Source organism: Pezoporus wallicus, unplaced genomic scaffold (genome assembly GCF_028554395.1).
Source record: "Pezoporus wallicus isolate ANWC-B61680 ecotype Strahan unplaced genomic scaffold, APGP_CSIRO_Pwel_v1 contig_6899, whole genome shotgun sequence".
NCBI lineage: Eukaryota > Metazoa > Chordata > Aves > Psittaciformes > Psittacidae > Pezoporus > Pezoporus wallicus.
The window spans coordinates 3,655,931-3,680,901 of record NW_026638613.1 but is presented as its reverse complement, the minus strand read 5'-3'; the positions used below and the strand labels follow the sequence as shown (position 1 = coordinate 3,680,901).

The following is a 24,971-nucleotide window of genomic DNA, read 5'->3' as shown; positions in this document are numbered from 1 at the left end:
CTATTTTGTTTACTTCCTTGTTTCCCCAATGGATATTTGTCACTGATGTGTACAGTGACTTTATCCTCTAAAGATCTCTGAGGGGGTGTTGTCTCTTAGCTAGCATAACTACCTAACTTTTCACCATTATTTACTAACAAAAGGGATTCCATTGGTAACTAAGTAAAGATTTTTCTTTGAAAGAATTTTTGGCTGCTTGTCATGTGTTTTGCAACTGAGCAACATCACGGCACATTTCATTTGTCACCAGTGTCCACAGATTCTGTTATGGTGCTTGAAATAGGAATTAGCATTTGGGTCTTAGAGTGACTTAGATGAATAAATTATATCTTACTGGAAGGTCAAATGAAAGTAATGGGGACTGACAAATCCACCTGGTGAAGAAGTACAGGAACACATACTGATGCCAGATCAGCATTGCTTAACAATTACAACAACAGAATTAAAAAGTAGAAGCTGTTGCTATGTCTTTGAAGTCTTTTTCTGTACAGGTCATGTTTTTAATCTGTGGCTGAAAGACTTGAAAAACTTTAGGTCTATAATGAAGTAGTCTATCTTTTCATGTGAATAGATTTTTACTTCTGTTTGAGCAGTATGTCTTTTAGTGTTGCTTCCAAATAACTGAATCATGCACTGAACTCCAGTTAGGGATTTTTTTTCCCACAGATTTAAGACTAAAGTTTACTATTCTTTTTTTTCTCAAATTGAATGTATTATTACTTAAACAAGATTAATTTATTTTCTCTAAAATTTGTCTTGCAGATCTTAATATCTCAAGACATGTATTTCCTTGGACTGTTGTCTTTGCTTGCTTTGCAAAGCAAAGCCTTCAAGATAAATTTTCCTGATGAAACCATTGCTGAGCTTTCTGTGAATGTTTACAATCAGCTACGAGTAGCAAGAGAAGATGAGAATATTCTTTTCTCTCCTCTGAGCATCGCAATAGCCATGGGAATGGTAGAGCTTGGAGCTCATGGAACCACTCTGAAAGAAATTCGGCATTCGTTGGGTTTTGACAGCTTAAAAAATGGTAAGTCCTTTTAATCATGTTTTACTATGGAGCTTTTTATCTGAAATAAACACGGCAATGCCTGAACAGTGATGGAAGTGGCCCAGTCATGTCCATGGGTTATTAATCTGTAGGCTTCTTGGCATCCTGTTTAATGGCCTGAGCATGCTGAAGCATCCTTTAGTGGGTTCTGCATAAGCTGAGAGATGAGAACATCAGGTGCTTGGCTTGGGCACCTGAATTTGCACTTGAGCAACCTGAAGAAGTTGCAGGTAACTGTTGATCTTGGTTTCTGTCTGCGAAATAAGCTTGCCTTTGCCTTGAGAGTTATAAGAAGATTTTTAGAAACATCTGATTATAACGAAGCTGGAAAAGGAAAGTAGTAGCTCCAGGAATATTGCTTGAAGAAAATATGAAAAGCATCGTAATTTAACTGAAAATGTCTCTTTTACACAAATTGGTTCTTGTAGGTAGAACCTGTAGGTTCTTTACCCTGATTCTGTGTTACTAATGTTCTTTCTGCATTGCATATATACAGATATACAAGCTAATCAGCTTGTATATATAGCCACAAGCTGTAAGCGTTGTGGCTATTTCAGTACAATATGCCATGTGTTCCCATCAGCCTTTCTGAAGAAGCACAGGTGATGTCTGGCTGTGGAGACTACAGCACGTATTTGGTTCCACAGTGTGTCTCTAAAACATTAATAAATTATCCCTTAGCACAAGACATACAAGTGTGACTTGTAAGAATGATTATTTTATTTATTTTTTTTTAATTCCTCTTTTGATATTGAAAGAATTACTGTTGATAACTTTGTCTGTGATGGGATTCAAATGTCTCATTAATTATGCTAATTATAGATAATAGAAAAAATAACATGTTCTGCCTTGTAGATTGGTCTTTCAGATCTCAAGGTGTTTGGAAAAAAAGACTGCGAACTTCAGCAGAAAAAAACCCTTCCTTTTCTGAAACAGAAAATCTGTTTTTCTTTCCTCAGGTGAAGAGTTTACCTTCTTAAAGGACCTTTCTGATATGGCAGCTACTGATGAAAGTCATTATGTTCTGAATGTTGCTAATTCTCTCTATGTGCAAAATGGATTTCATATCAGTGAGAAATTTCTGCAGCTGGTGAAAAAATACTTTAGAGCTGAAGTAGAGAATGTAGATTTCAGCCAAAGTGCAGCTGTAGCTACCCAAATCAATAGATGGGTGGAGAATCATACAAATAGTAAGTCCATGTGATTCTTTTGTGTATTTCCTGCAGTGTTTGTGTTTCTGAAGTATTACAGTGATGTTGAATTGTTGCCTTGGCTTTTATCTGTTCCATTTGACTACAGTATCTCCTTGCATAAAAAGAATTCTAGCATCTGTTCTTTGTGAAATTATAATTTTTTTCCTGTACAGTAAAGATCTCTCTTAAGTAATATTATCTGTGGCTAATCATGTAGTAGTATCTGAATATTTTTTCACCTGCCTACTGTCTTAAAGCACCTGTAACATTTACTGATGGAGAATGTTTGAATGGTAGGCTTTTTAATAGTATTTTAATACTGATTTTGGTATTAAATTACAAAAAAATAGGTAAGTACTGTTAACTAACTGCAGACACGTTGTCTACAAAGGGGTTATTGGTGTATGCTTTGAATGGCTGGAGTAGACCTCTAAGAAACTCAGTTACAAGGTAGTAAGAACAGAGTACAAAGGAATACAGAAGATAATTTTAAACCACAAAATCAGACCCTGTAATATAATCTTTTCCAATGCAAGGAACTGTCAATAGGGCTTCACAACAAAAATTTGCAGCAGGGGAATAAACACAAAATTACTGTTGTAAATAAGCATATCCAGATCTGCATGATTTAGGTCGTTTCGCCTGTGGAATCCCAAGTAAGTGACATTTTCTGAATACATGCAGAGTCTCAAGGTATGGGAGTGAGGTTAGTCCCTTCTTGTGGGGATTATCGCATTCTACTTCATCTGACATGCTCTGGAGGTTGATATTTTAATTGTAATTCAACAGGGTCTCACTCCAACATCAGTTATACCCTTGTAAATGTGAAGGTACTGGAATCCTCTGTAATGACTTAACACATCACCATTTAGTCTGAACATTTAAGAGTCCACAATGCTTAATGGAAATGTATGGCACTAAAGTGGAAAAACACCTTATATATTGATTTTATTTCATTTTGAATGTTATCTGGGTTTTTTTCCAAGGAAAAATAACAGCTACTATATTCATACTAAATTCTGCCCTTTATCTGAAGTTACGGAAATAGAGGGAATGGAAGCGATGCAGCAGATTGCAGTGTTTTCAGAGAAACATGGTGTCTATCTGAAGAAAAAGCAGAATTCTTTCTTTTAGAAGGAACGGCAAGGGTTCTCCTACTTAACACCTGCCATGTGCTGACCGAGTTTGTAACCTTCCCCAGGAAGGAGCCATGTAGAGCTAACAAAGGCAGCTATGTGTCCCTTAGGGGTGGGTTGCGATAGTAACAGTCCCTCAGCCTAGTCTCTGACCACTAGATCTCATTCTCTCCTGCCTGCTAACTCATACAGTAGAGGCTCATTTTCTCATTAGAAAAGAGGTACAAGATGGGCAGGTTTCCAGTTCAGCATGTTAAGCATGATGGGAGGGTCAGAGCAGAAAATACAACTGTCCAAGGTTTTTCTGGCCAGGAAAATTCTTAGTGTTACATTAGTGTATTAACAAGATGTGACTGAAAATACAAGGGAATATGATGTATTAAATATAAATAGAAAAATTGGAAGTGTGTTCCTTCTTAATCTTTTGTTTGTTTGTTTGTTTCTTTGTGGTTTTGTTTTTTCTTTCCCACTCACAGAGAGTGAGTTTAGTGGTATTGGTCACATCATTTCTAAGAATGCTCTAGATAAAATGAAGTACAAATAGCGACCCAGAAGAAATACTGCCCTTTGGTACATAAATTTCACAGCAGTTAGTGTCATATGCTCCAGAAAGCAGAATTAATTTTTATTTTAAACCATGGATTAAGAAGTAATAATCTGAGAAATGTGTTTATTTTAACACGTTGCATTGCAATATCAGTTAAAAATAGAAGTAAGCAAGAAAGCTATCAGAAGTAAGCTGTAATTCTTTAGGAATAGTGACGAATCATACAGTGCACCAAATTTAACTAAGTCTAAATTATTCTGCTTAAAAGCAAGTCATTTAAGATGAATTAAAGCAGGTAACAGACTGTATTCTGATGTAAATGACTTGGGAGTTAGGAGCAAAGCAGCTGCCATGCTCAGCTGGTGTACCTCCCATGAATACAGCAGATGCTAAATGGTTGGGGTTTTTTTGCTTTTCAAGAGCTAATGTCAACAGAACAAATGCTATGAATTTATGGGGGATTTTATAATTATTCCGTACTTAGAAGTCAGTAGGACATTAGTGAAAGTGAATGCTTCCTTCAGAATTGGCCCAGGTGAAGGTTCCAATGGGTACGCTTATGCACTTGAAATAAAGCATATGTTTTAAGTGCTTCTTTGTATTGGAGCCAGAGTTTGTAGAAGTTTTGATGTTAAGACAGTAGTGCTGAGCTGTATTATAGCACCAGTACAAACATTGCTTATGTGACCCCTTTTCCACTTTGTTCCATTGTGTGTATATTTAAGTAGTGATCAAGAAACAGTTGACTTAGCATGTACTTAATGGAAGGGTTTACACACCTACACTGTGATTTAGGTTTACAAACATTGGCAGTTTAATTTGAGATTTAATGAAACATCTGAATTGGAAATTACATGGTAGCACAGATTTTTTTTTTTTTGCGTTTTTCAAGCTGTCTTAAGTTTTCATTTAATGCTCAATTTGATATGCAGACTGACACTTGGTTTTCTTCTTAGATATGATCAAGGATTTTGTGTCTTCAGGAGATTTTGGTTCTCCAACTCATTTGGCTCTCATCAACGCAATCTACTTTAAAGGCAATTGGAAATCACAGTTCAGACCTGAAAATACAAGAACTTTTTCTTTCACTAAAGACGATGAAAGTGAAGTGCAGATTCCAATGATGTACCAGCAGGGAGAGTTTTACTATGGTGAGTTGGAGCTTTAGCAGCTTTAAAGCTAATAAATCTTTCCTGAATAGGTATGTTGCAGTAATACTCATTTGTGGTGTTGTCTGTTCTTTGACCTAGAACTTTAAATGTGGTGTTTTTCCAGTGAAATATCTCTGGTTTTTGCATCTTTTTGTAGTGTGTGTTCTTGTGTCTTATAACTAGCTAGCAGCATCTATAAAGAGCTCTTTCTTGATTATTTTTTAGGTATGTGTGTGATGCCACATGGTGGATTTCAGAATGTTTATCTATTAAATCTAACCTCTTTACAATTCTTGAGCTAGTCTTGCTTCTTGCAAAATATTTTTCTTGTTCTGTGCTAAATATTTAAACAAATGTTTGCTTGTTACTGTTGTAGTATCCTTAGGGAGCTAAAATAGGGGTTCTTTGAACAGCAGAACAAAGGATCATTTTTATCTCTAGCTTGAACGCCGAGTGAGTTCTACAGTGTCTCACACAGCAGTATTTTGCTCAGTCTCGTCATTGAAAAATTCTCTTGAATAGAAAACTGCCTGTTTCCATGAAAGTCTTGACAGCCTTAACAACTTTCATACTTCTCTCTAACCAATGAAGGTTAGGTAATAGGTTCAGAAGTGTGATTATTTACAAACTGTGTGATCGCTTGTTTCTGTAAGAAAGCAGATGTAAGCCTCAAATCTTATGATGAAGACACCAATATAAATTTCATACAGAAAAAAGAGGGTCACTTTTGGTTCTATACCTAGTAAATACTGCCTAGTGTTCGCCTTCTATTTTTTCCCTGTCTCCAGTGAAAACAGAAGAAAATACTTCTACTAGCTTTTGTTGTTGTTTTTCTCTTGTAGGAGAGTTCAGTGATGGATCCAACGAAGCAGGCGGTATCTATCAAGTTCTGGAAATACCATATGAGGGAGATGAGATTAGTATGATGATCGTTCTTTCCAGACAGGAAGTTCCACTAGTCTCATTGGAACCACTGGTTAAAGCCTCATTGATTAATGAATGGGCTAATTCTGTAAAGAAGCAAAAAGTGGAAGTATATTTACCAAGGTGAGAATATGCTCCCATGTCAATAGAAGGGGAAAGACTGCCTTCAAATTGATCGGAGTAGCAGAGTAGGTGAAACTTGAACACCTTGAACAAGCCTGCAGTTAGGTAGCACCCACATGAAGGTTGCTTTGACAATAAAGTCCAGGGTGTGCAGTGCCAGGTGATCATTGTTTGAGCAACAGATGAGCACTATGTATTTGCATCCTTTTCATATATGAGTTCTAGAAAGGAAAATTTCGTCATTGGGAATATAGCCATTCTGAATGATGTTCACAATATTGCAGAACTCATTATGGCTAAGTTCCATTTAGACAGGAGCCATAGAAATATTGTAAGACTGAATTAACAAAAGCTAAAGTGTTTCATTTAGTTCCTAATTAGATTTCTATATGCTGCTAATTTTAAAAGTTGGTGTGTGTCTGCGTAGATACAAATGGTTGAGTGTTGAGAAGTAATTCCAATCAATTTGTCTTTTGTCTGTTTTCTTAGTTGTAATAACTGATGCTTTCTCTTTTCTTAGAGGAGCAATAGAATAGCAAGATGTTGCTACCAGAAGGGACGCAACTTCTGTCAGTTTATTTGTAGACATAAGTGGTGTATGCTCTGTAACTTATTTGCCCACATCTGTCTCTTAGTTATCTTGCCCAGAATTTGGTTCCATCTGCCTTCAAGTATTTTTCATGCTTGCCCTACACTTGACTTAGTAATGGAGTTGTTTACTACTAAATGTCACTGATGTATAGTTGGATCATGATGTCCTTTCAAGTGATTCATAATGATTTCATTAAAGTGTTTGTATAACAATATGGCATGAATTTGATGTGGATCACTTCTATTTATTCTACTCTTTTGGCACTGTATAGTGAGTACATGGCAGCACTTAAAAATGCTTTAGATGGTGTTGAAATAATGTTTTCTTAGGTTAAGGTTGTTTTCTAAAACAAAACCAAAACCAAGCAAAAAAAAATCAAAAAGAAAACCACAAAAAGAAAAGTTTTAAGTGAATTGTTTTAATCATTAAAATAGTTTTTTGTTGCCAGGTTACTTGCAGAGTTGAGAGGGACTTCAGACCACTTTCAAGAAGGTAACTGCAGCTGAGCACAATAAAACAAGGCTAGCCAGGATAAATTAGGTTGAGATGGACTCCACTGTGGCATGCTCCAATTCCAATTCAAGGTGGAATTTGAGTTCTCTTTTAAGCTCTTATGCTTAGTGTCAGAGTAGCAAGGGAGCAGCAGCATCTTGGGGCTGGTTTTGACTGTCCCACAGAAAGAGTTCTTCTCTTTTTTAAGCAGCATTTACTGTGAAGAAGCGGGAAGAGCAGCAAAGAGCTGCACTGCAGGTTTTATACTAACTGTACACTGTTCCTGTGATTTTTATTTGTTTTTCTCTTGGAGCTTCAGGTCCCAGGAGCTGTAGTATTAACAGTCCACTAAGATGCAGGGAAAGGGCATTTCTCCTGCAGGCTTGGGCAAATCTTAATAGATGTTAATGAGAGGTAAAATATGAGGGTTTTTCCATCCCTTAAGCTTTTCTTTTATAATTGGAGCATATCGCACCCTGTGCATCAGGTACTGAAGTTGGACATCTTCTCTCAAAGAATTTCTGGTGTGCGACATTCACAACAGAAGTCTCTCTGCGTGGATTATATAGGAAATCCATAAAAACTAGCTTCCAAATTCAACAAGCTGAGGCATCTAAAGTTAAATACATGAATGTAATTGAAAACATGTTATTTATGTTTATATCATGAATTAAATTTGTAGAGTTAGTTTGGGGGTTTATTTGGTTTTAACCAAAAGCAGAGGTTCCAGGATTCTCTGTAGCCGGGTTCTCAGACATGAGTTCGAGGCCTAGGTTTTGTGTGGTCATAAAATGTCCTTATTTATTCCATCCACATGCTAGTCTGTCACTCTTACCTAAGAATCTCAAAAAATTTGGGAAGCGTTTCTGAATTAGGGCTATACAAAGGCAAAAAACTTACAACCACTTGCTGATTACCGTCAGTATTTTCAGATTATAAAAGATGACTGTCATGAGCTTGAAATTCCATATAGTAAATCTGCAGTTCCCTTACAGAAAATCCAAACATTAATTGCATGCTCCCAACGTGTTGGGATTTCTGTTAGGGATTCAGAGGTAATCTACAGGATTTTATCAATCCTCTAAATAAAAACTTCATAAATATTTAATATTCTGACTCAGAAAGGCATGTTATGAAATGTGGCCTGCAGGCTATGTCCACTGAGAAATTGAAAGCAGTGGAATGGAATTAAATTTTTATACCCTGAAAGATGCTATCCAATTATAAAGTGAACATTTTTTAAACTTAAACATTTGTAATAGGACCTGAATGACTAGCCAAAGCAGAAGCAGAATTAATCACAACTTTCCAATTTCTGTCTGCTTTATCTGTGTGCAAATAAAATTGTGTATTATTCCTCTTAATAGCAAAGGAGAGATTGGTACAGAATTAAGTTATATGTTCTCATTTTCATTTTCAATCATTGTTTCCAGTTTAACCCAGACTAAAGTGATCAACATTTTAATCCACTTTTTGCATAGGAGTGAAACAGACCATGAATCTAATTTACAAAGGTGTCTTTCTAACAAAGATTATTTGAAGAGCATAGGAGAAATTAGTGTCTAATAACAGGGCTAAAGTCTGCAGATGTTAAGGATTGCTACAGTATGCCCGCCTCTCCATAATGATTACCTTGCCTTTTTTTTACATTTAAAATACCATATAAATGCCTTAGATGATGTTGAAATGATAATGCCCTATACAAAACCTAAAGGTTCAGATACATAACTAAGGAGACTGTCAATGACAAAAATGCATCATTTTAATCTAATGTTTGTGTAAGTTTTAAATTTCATGAAAATACCATAATTCTGTGCTGAACTGTTTGTTAGTTTCTCACTCTAATTCTGCTTCCTAAGTATCTCATTCTGTTCTTTGTTTCATATGGGAGAAATCCAAAGATGGTGGAAAACAAGGGAAATATTTTTGTTAAGCTGTTTGGGCTTCATTTTACATGTAGGAAATAGACTTTACAAATGAGCAGTGTAAAAATAAATATAGAGCTAACTCACATGTTCACTTCTCCTTGACTTTGGGTAAAACCTGGTAGGCAGAGTTACTGTCCTTTATTAATTCCTTTCTGGTCTGTGGAAGCATACATCAATGAATATGTATGTTGATGAACCTTCTAGAACTGCTTAAGTGTAGAAGGTTTCCTCTTGACTCAACAGACTAGTCATTCTGTTCTGGTCCTATGGTGAAAATCTCTCATCTTATCTTCAGTGTCTGTTTCTCAGAATTCCCTTTGTAGTTTCTAATGCTCCCAGTTGCAACTATTTCATGACTTCTGAAACTTCATGACTTGAAACTTTTTTCTATAGTATTTTTAAAATCAGAAGCACCTTGTTTGTTAAAAAACATATGACCAGCTGGTTTATTATATGCGACAAACACTACAAATAATCATGTGTCAGGACTAGTTTCATGTAGCTTGGCATTTCCAAAGTCTGAGGTACAGTAAATGCCTGGCTTGGGAAATGAGACTGAATGTCTCTTACGTATTTTAGGTTGTCAGCTTTGATTTTGAATACCTACATCGCTGTCTGTAAGGAATGCAAAAAAATCCAAATATGACTGGAGAATAACTCACACCAAATTTTTACATCAGATTTCATAGCCTGAAATTAAATTCCAAAGTGTAAAGCAGCATTATTATTGTTCAAAAGAGGATAGTTCTGATGTCAGCTAAAATATTTGAGATGTCGTTAATACCTTATCTGTAACTAGCTGAGCTTCATAGCATGCGAGAAAGGAGGGAGATACTGGTTTAAATAGTGGTTTAGAGTGGGGGTTTTACCATATGACAAAAACAAAAGGGGAGAAAGGAAGTAATTAGTTTTATTTTTGTAAAGGGATATTTTGGTATTTATACAGCTGATGTGATATTTTTGGTGTCCTTTATTTGCATAAAAAGTAGAAACTCACTTGTATAGATATTATAGACACCTTTGCTCATCTTAATACATTTAATTCTAACTGTGGTGAAATAAAAGCCAAAAACCGAAAAATATACCACTGTGAAATTTTTATAAAATACATTTTAATGTGCATTTTTTTGTTCTGTTTGTAAGGTAGATAACAATTGGATGTCTTTTTCGAAATGTTATAGTATAGTTTTAACGTAAAAGGAAATACTTCTGGATTTATTCACTCTGGAGTTATTCAGTGTGCACAGTCAGGACCTCTGTACTGGTTAAATCTAACTAGCATTAGGAATCGAATCTCAATTCTTCTATCTTAAGTAAAAACCCTAAGTCTTTAAAATAGATCTGGGCATACCTTACAGGTGTGTAGTGAGAGTTAAAACTGGTCTATAATTTTGGAACCTAGAAGCACTCAACAGAGAGTTTGTGGGTCAGGGTTCAAGGGAATATAGCTATGGGAGACATTGCTGTGGGGGTCTGTTACAGACCGCCTGATCAAGGAGAACCTGCGGATGGAGCACTCTGTAGACAGATAGGAACAGCCTCATGCTCGCAGGCCCTTGTTTTTATGGGTGACTTCAACCACCCTGACATCTGTTGGAAGGACAGTACGGCCCGGCACAAGCAATCCAGGAGGTTCCTCGATTGTGTGGAAGACAACTTCCTTCTGCAAGTGATAGAGGAGCCAACAAGGAGCGGTGCCATGCTTGACCTCGTGCTCACCAGCAGGGAAGGGCTCGTTGGAAATGTGATGCTCCAGGGCAGCCTTGGATGCAGCGATTACGAGATGCTCGAATTTGAGATCCTCAGGACAGTGAGAAGAGCGTGCAGCAAGCTCACTGCCCTGGACTTCAAGAGAGCAGACTTTGGCCTCTTCAGGAACTGGCATAGTAAGGTTCCGTGGGATACAGCCCTAGAGGGCAGAGGGGCCCAAGACTGTTGGTTGATATTCAAGGATCCCCTGCTGCAAGCTCAGGAGTGTTGCATCCCAACCAGAAGGAAGTGCAGCAGGAGGGCCAGGAGACCTCCTTGGATGGATAAGGAGCTCCTGAGGAAAATTCAGATGAAAAAAGAGGCTTATAATAAGTGGAAGCAAGGACTGGCGGCCTGAGAAGAATACAGGGATGTTGCCCGGGAAGCTAGGGACCGAGTTAGGAAAGCTAAGGCCCAGTTAGAATTAAACTTGGCTAGGGGTATTAAGGATAACAGGAAGGGATTCTACAGGTACATAGCAAATAAAAAAGACAAGGGAAAACGTAGGCCCCCTCAGGAAGCTCTCAGGAGATCTGGCTACAGAGGATTTGGAGAAGGCTGGGGTTCAGAATGACTTCTCTGCCTCAGTCTTCACTGGCAAAGGCTCTCACCACACCACCCAAGTCTTGGAAGGCAGATACAGGAACTGTGAGAATGAAGACCTTGCGCCCACTGTAGGAGAGGATCTGGTTCAAGACCATCTTAAAAATCTGAACGTGCACAAGTCCATGGGACCTGATGAAATCCATCTGCGGGTCCTGAAGGAGCTGGGAAATGAAGTTGCGAAGCCGCTGGCCATCATAGTTGAGAAATCATGGCAGTCAGGTGAAGTTCCCAACGACTGGAAAAAGGGAAATATAAGCCCCATTTTCAAGAAGGGGAAAATGGATGACCTGGAGAATTACAGACCAGTCAGTCTCACCTCTGTGCCTGGCAAAATCTTAGAGCAGATTCTCCTGGATGGCATGCTAAGGCACATGAAAATCAACAAGGTGCTTGGTGACAGCCAGCATGGCTTCACTAAGGGAAATCCTGCCTGACCAATTTGGTGGCCTTCTATGATGGGGCTACAGAACTGATGGACAGGGGTAGAGCAGTTGATGTCATCTACCTGGACTTGTGTAAAGCGTTTGACACTGTCCCACACGACATCCTTGTCTCTAAATTGGAGTGACATCAATTTGATGAATGGACCACTGGGTGGATAAAGAACTGGCTGGATGGCTGCACACAAAGAGCTGTGGTCAATGGCTCCATGTCTGGCTGGAGACCAGTAAAGAGTGGCGTCCCTCAGGGATTGGTGTTGGGACCTCTCTTGTTTAACATCTTCGTCGCTGACATGGACAGGGGGATTGAGTGCGCCCTCAGCAAGTTTGCCGATGACACCAAGCTGTGTGGTTCGGTTGATACCCTGGAGGGAAGGAATGCCATCCAGAGGGACCTCGACACACTTGTGAGGTGGGCTGATGCCAACCTCATGAAGTTTAACCATGCCAAGTGCAAGGTCGTACACCTGGGGCAGAGCAAGGCCAGGGACAGCTACAGGTTGGACAAAGAAGAGATTCAGAGCAGCCCTGTGGAGACTTGGGGGTGTTGGTTGGTGAGAAAATGAGCATGAGCAGGCAGTGTGTGCTCACAGCCCAGAAAGCCAACCGTATCCTGGGCTGCATCAAATGGAGTGTGACCAGCAGGTCAAAGGAGGTGATCCTGCCCCTTTACTGTGCTCTTGTGGAACCTCACCTGGAGTATTGTGTGCAGTTCTGGTGTCCTCAACATAAAAAGGACATGGAACTGTTGGAACAAGTCCAGAGAAGGGCCACGAGGATGATCAGGGGACTGGAGCACCTCCTGTATGAAGACAGGCTGAGGAAGTTGGGGCTGTTTAGCCTGGAGAAGAGAAGGCTGCGTGGAGACCTCATAGCAGCCTTCCAGTATCTGAAGGGGCCTATAGGGATGCTGGGGAGGGACTCTTCATTAGGGACTGTAGTGACAGGACAAGGGGTAACGGGTTCAAACTTAAACAGGGGAAGTTTAGATTGGATATAAGGAGGAAATTCTTTCCTGTTAAGGTGGTGAGGCACTGGAATGGGTTGCCCAGGGAGGTTGTGAATGCTCCATCCCTGGCAGTGTTCAAGGCCAGGTTGGACGAAGCCTTGGGTGATATGGTTTAGTGTGAGGTGTCCCTGCCCATGGCAGGGGGGTTGGAATTAGATGATCTTAATGTCTTTTTCCAACCCTAACTATTCTATGATTTTATAAGCCAAGGAAATTTGAATGAATGAGCAACTTATAGATTTTTCTCTTGAGGCTAAAAGCATGGATAACATCTTGAGAACATAGTTTTTGACCAGTAGTGTGTGTGTCCAGAGCTTTCTAAGAAAAGAAATCTAACAGGACACATCCCCATTTTCTAAAATCCTATTGAGTGTTTTCAGGTCATCTCATGCAAGTACCTACATGTCATTCATTAAGGTAATGTCTTCTTGGGTTTGTTTTTGGAGTGGGTTCTTTTGTGTTTTTTTTTTAAAAAAAAAAAACAAACGCTGCCACACTGATGTGGAATATGCCAGAACACCATAAGAAGGTTCCTCCAGTCCATAAATTGTTGTTGGTCTCTTCTGATTCTTTTGAGAGCTGTCAAAAGAATAAAACCACAAGAATTAGTCCTTCTGGTTTTATTCAAGGCATATACTGGAATACATACGGACTGGGTACACAAAGACTTGCAATGCCACCAGTGATTTATCAATGCTGAGCTATCTCCACATCTTATTTAACGTGCATAAAATTCTTCTCTGGGCAATGATTAACATCTATTCCATCATAGATTTTTTTGGCTTCTAATGGCATTTCTAAGTTCATTACAAATGTAGATTCTGTATTAGATTTTTTTTTTTTTTTATTCTGTGTAAATGTTGTAAGTGAGGAAGATCCACTTGGCTCTTATCCAGTTGCTTTTTGATGTCCAGAGTATTCTTTTTCAAGCTGCTAAGGCTTTCACATGCCAAGGTGTCGCACAGCTTTTCATCAGCTGTTCTCTGCTCAGAGTTCTGGCTATATTTTCTCCTGAAAAGATTATGTTCTTCCTTGTAGCTGAGGAACCTTAATCCTGGAGAAGGAAATTGCACAGAAGCACCTATTAATTTATTTAGTTCCAGCACAAGTAAGATCTGTCAGCAAGGACTGCAGTATAACTGCAGAATTGTTTCCGACTGAACTGCTAGCTGGAGAATCTGTAACAAAACCTGATGGACTATATTTTGTGGTGTATAGTTATAACCAGTCACTGTCAGGAAATGTAAATCACTAATAATTTGATAATTCTACAGAGAATCCATAACTCTCCCATAACAAACATTTATGATTAGTCTTTTGTATTTGTAGACTTATAGTATTTTCTGGTTTTCTTCTTTTTAATATAATTCTGACATGTTTCTTTGTTTCTCCAGCTCTTCAGTCTGTTTCTGGCCACACACAAAGAACTTGAGTCTTTTTTTTTTTTTTTTTTCTTGTCTTACTGACACTAGGCATAACTTAAAATGGTTGAAGAGCAGTCTTTATAAACAGAACAAGCTTTTGACCAAAATCTTGCCCTCAGGATAAATCTCGTTTTGTCCTTCTAGCACAGTAACATAACCTAGAACATGGCTTTGCAAGCTAACCCTGAAATCCTACCAGCTTGTACTCACATATGTATTTGCATTAACTATTTGTTTTACCTGTTCTTTATTCACAATCAAAACCCAGTTAAAGTTTTGCCACAAGAGTAATTAGAAGCTGAATCAGAAATGTTTTATATTCATGTTCATACCTGCTGGTCTTTGCTTATATTGTCTAAACAAAAAGAGTATCCTTCTTTCCTACTCCTTTGCCATCAGCTTTTTCATGAATTTGTGCTGTTCTTTGCATTATTTGATACTCTATTCTAGTATGTGTACAGGTAAAGTCAGTTTTTATAATGGGTTGTATATGAAGTAAACCTGTTGTATATGAAGTAAACACTTACGTTAGCTACTTCGTAATTTTGCACTGAGTTTTTATCGTCAGGGGGTGTACCTAACCTTAGCATATTTTTGCTTCCGCATTAGGAAAAAAAGAACTGAGCCATACGAGCAAATTAAATTGAAGTGTTTTCATAGAAGGTGTGTCACTGTAGTACTAGCACTGAATCTACATTACTTACCTCAGTGTTTCAGTTGTCGTTACCTCACTGTTGTTATTGTCATAACAATAAGCTCTGCTTATGTCTGGGCTTTTTTTAATTTTCTATTAAATTCTCCAGGTTCACAGTAGAACAGGAAATTGATCTGAAAGATGTCTGGAGAGGTCTCGGAATTACAGAGCTGTTCAGCAGTAGTGCTGACCTCACTGCAATGTCTGGTAAGAAAGAGGTTCTTGTGTTGTCTCCAGGAGTATGAGGAAGTACTGAAATCACGTAAAGATAACAAAGCTCAAACCAAAACCTGCTAGCAGTTTTCAGATCCTTCATTACTTTTGTATGATGTAAGAGTGTGCTCACTGTAGGAGCAATTGAGACAGAGGACAAAACTATCAGGGGGGTGTATTTGAGGTGTGAGATTTTTGACCTGGGAAAGTTCACTCTGAGTATTTCAGAATTGAATCGATTAGAAATGTAGCAAAAGTATAATATGATGCAAGAGGCAGGTCCACATTGGAGCAATATATGTCTTCAGTGACTTGATGGCAAATGGGATTCACACAGCAAAGGGCTTGTCATCTTTAATCTCCAGAGGCTGTTTTTTCATAGCCTTAGGAGCATTAAGCTGTTGTACAATTAGTCATCTCCCCAGATACCTGCTTTATAGAAGCACCATAGGAAAGAAAGAGTTCTGATAAAAGCAATTTAGTCATGTATGTTGACAACACTTTATTTTCAGAAGTTAACATATTCAATGCATTTAGAAATTCAGGTGCAAATGAGATATTTATGCTTTTAATACCTCCTAAAAGTTATTGAAGTGGCAGAAAAGGTAATTGAGTCACCTTTGCCTGCAAAGTGGTTTTACTTTTGTGTGACAAAAGTAGCCAACAAGCAGTGTATTTAGCATGGTCTGTCTACACCCAAATTTTGGTAAACCAAGTTGTTCTCTATCTAGAAGCATGCGCCTGTATGAAATTGCTGTCATTGTTCTTGTAATACTTGCTTATATACCGCTTCCTGTATGGTGCTCTATGGATTACTGCCTAATTGGCCAGATAGACCCTTAGCTGATGGGAAATACCTGTCCTTAATTTCCTGTCTCTGGAAGCAAACACAGCTGGGTGGTTTATTCAAAATAGTGGTAATGAAGGCAAATATTCCTTTAAAATCTACAGCAGAAATATTTGCAATTTTCATATCCTTTTTATTTTTGCTGTTTGAAATATTGTTTATAGTATATCATGTAGATTATTCCACTGTTTTGCTGCTGTGAAAGTGAAATTGTGGGAAAAGCTAGAGTTAGACAATGCGCAAAGAATTTAAATAAACAAAAAATCCTACTTTAAAGAAATACCATTTTTCTGAAGAAAAAAACCTTCAGTTTTTCTGACACCACAAATAAAAGCAAGCTTTTCAATAAATTCTGATCTATATATGTTATTTGCTGGAGAAAAAGTACTATGGAGAATACACATGGAGCCTGAACCACCAAGTCAGTGTTTGTCTCTAATATAAAATGTCATGTAAAATTCACCTCTATATAGGGGACTAACTCTGTGGTGGAGAGGCTAGCAGAAAGATTGGAATGTGCTTGTGTTTTAATCCACATGACTAATGATTTGTTTCATGTTGTACATTTTTGACAATTGTTCTGTACAAAATCAAAATATCATGTTTTGCATGACTGAATTAGCACCTCTGCCATTTAAAGATTAACTTGTTTGTTAAGTAATGCAGAGCACTGTATAGAGAGAATTTGTGAGTGGTACTGTAACTTTCTTGCTTTTCACTTAAAAGGGCAGGTGCTGCTAGGTGATGAAAAGGTCATTCATTAATTAAGAATTAGAACATATTTTTGAAGTAATGTCTTTAATGAAAACCTTACTATTGAAGCTATGGAAATTAAATTTTAAGTAATTAAAGACAGAATAATTATCCTATTTCTAGTTTCCACAATGTAAAATGGGGAGGGAAGAGGAAGGGGGGAAAATGTGAAGAAAAATGCTGAAAGCATGACGTACATGAATAGTACGTCAGTTAACAGGGAAGTTTGAAACCAGTAGTTTGCATGCATCTCAGTGTCAGGCTTCTGGAAACTTCATGACACTTCCTTAAACCTTAAATGAAAGGTTTACATTTTGAACAAAATGTTTGTCCGGGCACTTAATTTAGGATGATAGCGAATCATAAAAAAAAAAAAAATCTAAAGAGATTTTTGAGAAATTCTGATGCTTTTTAAAATACCTTCCTTCCCCTCCCATTGCTCTTGCTTTTGGATTATTGTCAAGGAAAGCTGCCTGCAATTTCAACAATAGCCATAATCCTACAATCGGATCCAGGCACAGATTGTTGACTTCAGTGGAATTCTATGTGGGTTTAGTGGATATAAATCAAATTGCAGGATTACAGACTTATTTTTCAATATTTAGAATTTTTTGCTTTTTGCACTTAATCTGAAAAAATGGAAATAGACAAGTCAGCTTTACCTTCCATGGTGTCTAGATTGGTAGCAGGCAAAGAGAAAGTATTAATCTAGATGCACATTTTAAATGTTACCCTCTTGCAGAAATTGTCAACACAGGTGGGTAGGAGGACATTCCTATTTGGCTGTCTAATTCGTGTATTCTGACTCTCACTTTCAGCAAAAGGCTTTAACAGGTTTTGCTTGTATCTCTGATTCTGTCAGGTGTACAAAATAATCTTGAAACAACTTCTAGTATGTGGGGTTTTATAATTTACACAGCATGGAAACTTTCTATTTGAGTATTTTGACACCACTTACAACTTACCCTTGAACTAATTTAAATACTGATATTCCCCTTCTCTTTCAAATGCTTATATTATTTCTTATTGTTGTATAATGCCTTAAATGGCAACCGCCTTTAACCTCAAGGTGACCTGAATTTCTGTGAGCAGCACAGTGATATTAATGAGTTACTTTCATAATATAAAGTAATTAGAAGAGCATCAGTAAATAGCTCTTTGAAGTCTTGACTGATACACATATAATTTTTCTGGGACAGCCTAAGCTAGAAAAGCCAATAAACCTGCATTCTTTTTTAAAATGAGACTTGAGAGCAACCAGTTGGCAGCTGTGAGTAGGAGTTTGCAAGCATATGGAGTGTAATGACAAGTGAAGTGTGATGCTAACGGAGTCATGTACATTAGAAGTAAGCTTCAGATTACTCCCACACGTTAATGGATATCTAGGCTGTGGTCCTGCAGAAAGCTTAAACTTTGATACTAAATCTCCAAGAGACTTTTCTGAGATCCTAACAGTCAAATCATATTGGTTCTTATGAAAATCCAGATTCAAAGAAGCTACTAGAGAAAAATGACATCATAGTAGATACTCAGGTAAGCCCCACCTTATCCGGCAAAAGCCATAACAAAAAGATGTGTAATAATGACAAGATGGATATGATATTGAGGTATTTCAGTCAGTGATTTGACAATCAGAGAACAAAGAGAAAACTACCTGAATACTCAGTGATGACATTATGCTTCGATGGGAAAATAGAATCATTCACTTCAGGGAGAGATGAATGAGAGGGATGTGATAGTGGCAATATAAAGGGAAGAATCTAGAGAAAGTTAAGTGGGCTGTGGACTTACTCCTTTCACCATCCAAGAGCAAAGGTATCCAATGAAGCGAAAGTCAACAAATTAAAACCAAATAGAAAGTATTTCTCTTATGGAAAACGTAACCACAGAGATCATTATTGGGTATTCCTTGAGGTCATGAGATTGGTGGGATTAAAAAAAAAATGCTTCAGAGCAATCAAAACCATCTATACTACACTTGAAGAAAGGCATTCTGTATATTCAGTGGATTAGAAACTTGGGCAGGGTATAAGGCATGTGCTGGGTGAGAGGATATTTTTCTCTTCCAAGTTGTGCTGTAGTTTTTGTTTGTAAGGCTTCTTTAACCTTGTTATGAAACAACAATAATGCTATCGCTGGCACAGTATGCTAAGCTAATTGGACATACTGGGCTCCTCTGTAGTGGCACTTCTTGTATTCCTGTCAATTTAACAAAATGTTGGTGGTTTGATTTTGGGGGGTTTGGTTTGGTTTGATGTTGGTTTTGTGTTTTTTTCTTGTTGTTTGGTTTTGTTTTTTATTAATACCCAGATATATTTACAAGTAAGCCTGCTATTATATCTGGTGGTAAATATTAGCAATCTTTATGCTGTCTATAAACTTGTCAGATGGAGACCACAATTCTGAGATGCTAAGAGTTCTGACCAGAAATATACCTTGGAGTACCATAACCACCACCACGCTATGCAAAATAAAGATTTCAGGAATAAGATATAGAGTACTGCTGTGAATATTACAGGTAACAGGAGCAGGCCTAGGTGCTGTAATCAAAAAGGTGATCAAAATACATGATTAAGCAAAGTGGGTAGTTCTTTGACTGTCACTAAACACAAAATTTTATTTGGGTTTACAATAAGGAACTCCAAACCAGTATTTTTCCATAAAGGCTGCAAAGTTACTTTTTTCTTTTGGTATGTGCAGTATAGCTCAGATGTTTAATAGAGCTTTGAAATGGACTCATGCAAGGATAGCAAAATATAGCTTGATAGAAGGTGAAATATGTAGGACTGACCAGTAAACTCACAAAGAATCCTGGTAACTGACATGTTCACAAAGGCAACACTCTCATAGCATGAGACATGCACAGCAGGAATTACCGATTTGTGGATCTGTTGCCCTTTTTGCCTTGCGTATCTATCCATTGTTACCCAAGTACTCTTGCACATCCAGTGTTTGTTCTAAAGCAGTTTTTGAAAACTTGAGTCTTAATGGGTCCATAATGGAATGGAAGCTGTAGGGGATGATGACTATTGAACACCTGATTGTACCATTTACTTAGGTTGTCATTTATTCGTCACAGGTAATGCTTGAGGTTTAAAGGTGGTGTTAGTGTTGGAACCCAACCAAGTTATGTTTTCAGGTGGCCTTTCTGTTAACAGTTACAGAGGCAAAAGCTGTGAGGATTGTGTTAAGTGTTCAAGATGCTGCAAATCCTTTGTTTTAAAGTAATGCAGTTGGAGCTTGCAGTTGGAACTTCATCCTAGCTTTCAAGACAGCATTACTGAAGGTTTAGAAGTGAAGCCTAGAACTACAGTTTTTAGGATTCTAGGACATTTTACTACACACAGTCTCAAAGGGGATGACTTTGGGCTTTTGCTGGTGAGATTGAAGTTAAGCATCTGGGCCAGGAAGCTTAAGAGTGTATGTAGGAGTAATGAGATCTGCTGGGGAGAGGCATTTTAAACTGTTGTCTCTTATGGTTTTAGCTTGCATTAGTATTAGAACTAGTGGTTGTCTTTGAGAGCCAAAATAAATGGGTAACAATTACATGAATGGTCCCAAGCTTTCCTTTCTTAGTCAGCCTTCAGCTAGTTTTGGTGTTGAACATTTTGTGAAGGATCAGAAATACACAATGGTACAGCTGTCTCACTGGGGTGATTAGGTTAGATTTTCATGGTTGTGTATCTCCCTGTTGAGAAAACCTTTATTCCTTTCTTAACTGCCAGTCGTGCTCTGTCATTACTGTGGATTTTATGCAGGTATGGTAAATGTATATCTAACCCTTATTATGTCTGATGAAACTTAGTCAGACAGCTCAAATGGTGTTACGTGTCTTGCTTCCTGCAAGTTCCTGAGGATTACAAAAATCTGATTATTTAGTCACTAAAGAAAAGTAATGAAACATCCACTGAATTGAGTAGGCTTGGACCAAAAATATTGACAAAGAAGGATGGAAAATGAACAACTGAAAAGCACCTAGTTCCATGGCAGTTTTTGCATTAACTATTTATCTTCAGCTTCTTTTAAATATAATTACAAGGGAGAAAATACCTAATTTTGCTGGAGGAAGTTTATATTGCACTCAATGCAGAAATAAAATTATTTGTTACACGCATTTGCCATATAATGTCATAATCATTTTTCCCAGTACTTGCACTTAAAATCTTCTGTTAAGGGATTGTCTTCTACTCTGTCTGGTATGCTGGTGCTCTAGACAGTGCCAAGCTATTTTAATACCATAGTGTAGGAGAGGGCTACAAATTTCAGTGAGGTAAATGGTGCTATTTTAATAGTATAATAAATAGTATTGGCAGAAGATATTTTAATGCAACTGCTATGTACAAAGCTCTTGTACTTGCCTACTTGGGACAGAAGGTGGGCAATAGTCTGGGAGGTTTTGGTAGTGTTTGTGGGGTTTTTTAAATACTTCAGTCTTACTGTTGAGCCACTTGAAGTATGTTTCCTTTTCCTCTCCAGATAACAAGGAACTTTACCTTGCAAAGGCATTTCACAAGGCATTTCTAGAAGTTAATGAGGAGGGATCAGAAGCTGCTGCTGCCTCAGGTACCTGATTGAAAAGCAGAACTAAATCTAATGTCTGGTTATTTTGTGTTAGTTAATTTTTCAAAACTGACTTGCTGTAAGGGCAGAAGAGCTAAATAGCATGTAGCATGAAGACACAGCATAGCTTGTATACTGCTTTTCAGAAGAGAATTCTGGAAATTAGCTTTTTTTTTTTTTTTTGAATGAGGTGTGTGGCGCAATGTTTCTTTTCTGTGGAAAGATGAAAATCTTCCTTCCTTTGCTTCTAATTGTCAGGAGGGTGCAGACTGCAGCTTGTATTTTCTTTACGGAACTTCTGTATTCATAATTTTTTATCTGGTAATTGAGATGGCCAGAGGCATTTGATCCAGAATAGTTAAGAGGAGAATAAGAGTTGTGGCAATTGCACTTTTACAAGCTTGTACACAGAGATGTAAAATTTGAAGCACTAAGTGCAGAAACATAGCTGGCTCTTACTCATGCTAGGAGGCCAGGTAGTTGGTGTACTTGGTTATCGTATGCTTTTCCTGAAAATAAGTTACATTAGTTGCTAATATGTATCGTTAGGTGATTTCTAATTGCCTCTACTTGTACCAGTCTCTGAAGAAAGGAAGAGTTACTTCCCTGGTTATGAATGTCAGTAACTGGGTTAAATTGTAACATGTACATCATGTAATTAATCTATCTGACTCTTCAGTTAGATTTTTTCATGGTATTTCGTGGTGATACTTAGTGCTGAGTGTGGGACTTCAGTGTCTGTTCATGAGCTTCACAAGTATCTCTCATGAAGAGTAGATGATGTGCAGTGTTATTTAACAAGTTTTCTATGTTCTTCTTCCTTTAGGAATGATCGCCATTAGCAGAATGGCAGTGCTGTATCCCCAAGTTATAGTTGACCATCCCTTTTTCTTTTTGGTCAGAAACAGAAGAACAGGTGAGAATAATGCAGACTCTTCCACATTTTTCGCAGTGCATCATCAAGTATACAAAAGAAAATCACGTATTTTGATCAGTGAACTGGCCTTATATAATAAATTTTCCTTAATTTGCTTTAAAATACCCAATATTGAAAGATTCACCTTTTCTATGTCTCCTTAATGCTTCTCCAAGTAAGGTATCAAAATCTGACATAATCCTGGAAAATATTCACAGCTCTGTGATTAAAAACTCCAGAGAAGAAAAATTCACCATTTTTCCTCAGAGAACACAGTGTTATTGCCCTGAATATCTATAATCACACATTCTGTGAGAGCTTCGCTGTAGTAAGATGAGTTAGATATGTTCCTGATACTAAATGATTTGCATAATAGACAGATATTAGAGCTATGAATAATTCTGTTGCGCTCTTGAAGCGTTCTGTGGCAAGCAAGGGAATAGAACAGCACTCACTAGCAAACTGGGCAATGATTAAGGAATTCCTTAGTTTCATATTTGTAATTTGTTTTAATGATGTGCATGTGACTGGATGACAAAAGATTACTATGCATCCACTGACTATCATATGTGTGTTCCAGTATTTTTCCATTTTCTATAAGCAAACTGGTAGCTTCAGTTAGAAGGGCTTTTTTCCTATGTTTGAGATCCCTATCATAAATATCAACGTATGTTAATCCATTTAGATTGCACTAATACTTACAGCGTAACTAGGTAGAGTCATTTCTGTACAAGGAATGATACCAGCTCTTGCAGTGTTTTTAACCAAATCTGTGTTGAGGATCACTGCTGATGTAGACCAAATTAAGCAAAAATGTTTCTGAAGGAGGAGATATGTTCTTTTCCCTACTGTGGTGGTCAATATACAAAATTTTCCTCAAAAAGAAAAGTTTAAATCAGAACAGAGTAGAGCTTGGTAGTTTTTATGCAGTTCTTAATGTTCATAGGGGTTGCTGTTGCATGCAGAAAGAGGAATTGCCAACAACTATAGTTAAATCCTGAAAGCCTTTTGCTAATTTAGACATCTGAGAAACCTTTTGAAAAAACAATCTATGATGGTTACTCTTCTCAAGAATACCCTAAGTGTTCGTGATTGATCACTGTATTTAAATAGGTTAGAAATGTGTAAAATAGGAAAGATGTAAATGGTGATTAAACAGTTTAGAGGAGCAGTATTTATATATGAGTTCCTTGTTGTGGGTTGCATGCTCTAATGTGGAGTAAATCTGTGAACATGAAGTATCTATTAATCATTAATTGATTGGTGTGGAGTTTCTGGGGCTCACTTTTAATTCTGTGAGGAATGATGTTGAGCAGGCATGTGGGGCTCAGAAGTGCTCAATAAGGTTTCTCTGGTTAGGTATTCATATTTCAGTTAGGGCCAGCTGCCACCTTTGAAGCACCCCAGCCTACTGTGTCATAACCACTAAGATGTCAGGAACAGTACTTCATAGGCCCTCATCAGAACCATTGAAATGAAAGTGAACATTTCTGTTGATTTGTGATGGGTTTTCAATCAAGCCTTTAGAATAAGCAGAGGGGCACTGAAATGCAGAAGACTTCCATATTCTTGTCTGTCCTGTATCAGTTCTGAATACAAAAAGGTCCTCTTCTCTAGGGGTATTGATCCACTGCCTTTCATGGCTACTAAGTCCTCCAAGGCTTATATTCCTATAAAAATTGTGAATCACATGCTCTCTAACTTAGTATTCATCATCTTACAGCCTCAACTTTTCCTTTTGGTTCTGACATTTTCCCTTCATTCCTCCCTTTCGACAGGTACTGTGTTATTCATGGGAAGGGTAATGCACCCTGAAGCAATGAGTGCAAGTGGCCATGACTTTGAAAAGCTTTAACCACCACCAGCTACCAAAAGAGGAGATAAGCACATAAAGTTTGAAGTTAATATGTTTAAGGTTTTCTGTGTTTTCCCACAAGATATTGTTTAAAATGCTTTCAGATCTAACTGTGCAAGTCAATTTCCAGAGGAAAGCTTACAGTATTACAGTAATGCTTCTGTTTCTGTCATTGTGATTGTTGTGTCCTTAAAATAAATTTGTGTACATGTCAACAACTGTTTCTTGTTCTAGAGAATTGTAAAGCAAAAAAATGCAAATCCATTACTGCTGATTTTTTTACAGTCCAAAGACTGACTTGCTCAATGAGACAGGAGTGGAATGTGTGCAGCTTTGAATAATGCAAATGGCAAACCTTGATGATAATTTATAGTGTTGAAGAACTACATCTGGAACATGTAATAACTTCCTGTTCCTGTAAAAATAGTAAACAGATTGCAATACACTGTCTCATCAAAGTTAATGGAACAACTTAAGCCTAGTCAATTTTATTCTATAACATAACCTGTGGTAGACTTTGTGTGAACTCTCTCACATGTGATTCTGAAATGTTGCTTTTATGAATGCTCCTGCATGTTACTCTGCCGTTGACCTTCCAGAACTGTTGATGCCAATAAAATTTGATTGCATGAATATTTGAGACTAGTCAGTGTAGAATAGCTATGTATGTGACTGAAGTAAAATAGTTGAATAGTAACGTCATTCATGTGAATGTACTTTTCTCCCCAGAAGTTGTTGTTCTACTCTAATCTAAGCTTTGCAGTATCT

General features: G+C 37.6%; 1 protein-coding gene across 1 annotated transcript; it reads left to right on the top strand.

Moving 5' to 3' along the window:
• The first annotated feature begins 738 nt into the window (after positions 1-738).
• SERPINI1 (serpin family I member 1) lies at positions 739-24,836 on the top strand. The gene is made up of 8 exons (XM_057411527.1): positions 739-1,030; positions 2,011-2,241; positions 4,884-5,078; positions 5,921-6,125; positions 15,169-15,266; positions 21,349-21,435; positions 22,259-22,348; positions 24,127-24,836. The coding sequence occupies exons 1-8, from the start codon at positions 781-783 to the stop codon at positions 24,201-24,203; spliced, it is 1,233 nt and encodes a 410-aa protein (XP_057267510.1). The 5' UTR covers positions 739-780; the 3' UTR covers positions 24,204-24,836.
• The last annotated feature ends 135 nt before the right edge of the window (positions 24,837-24,971 follow it).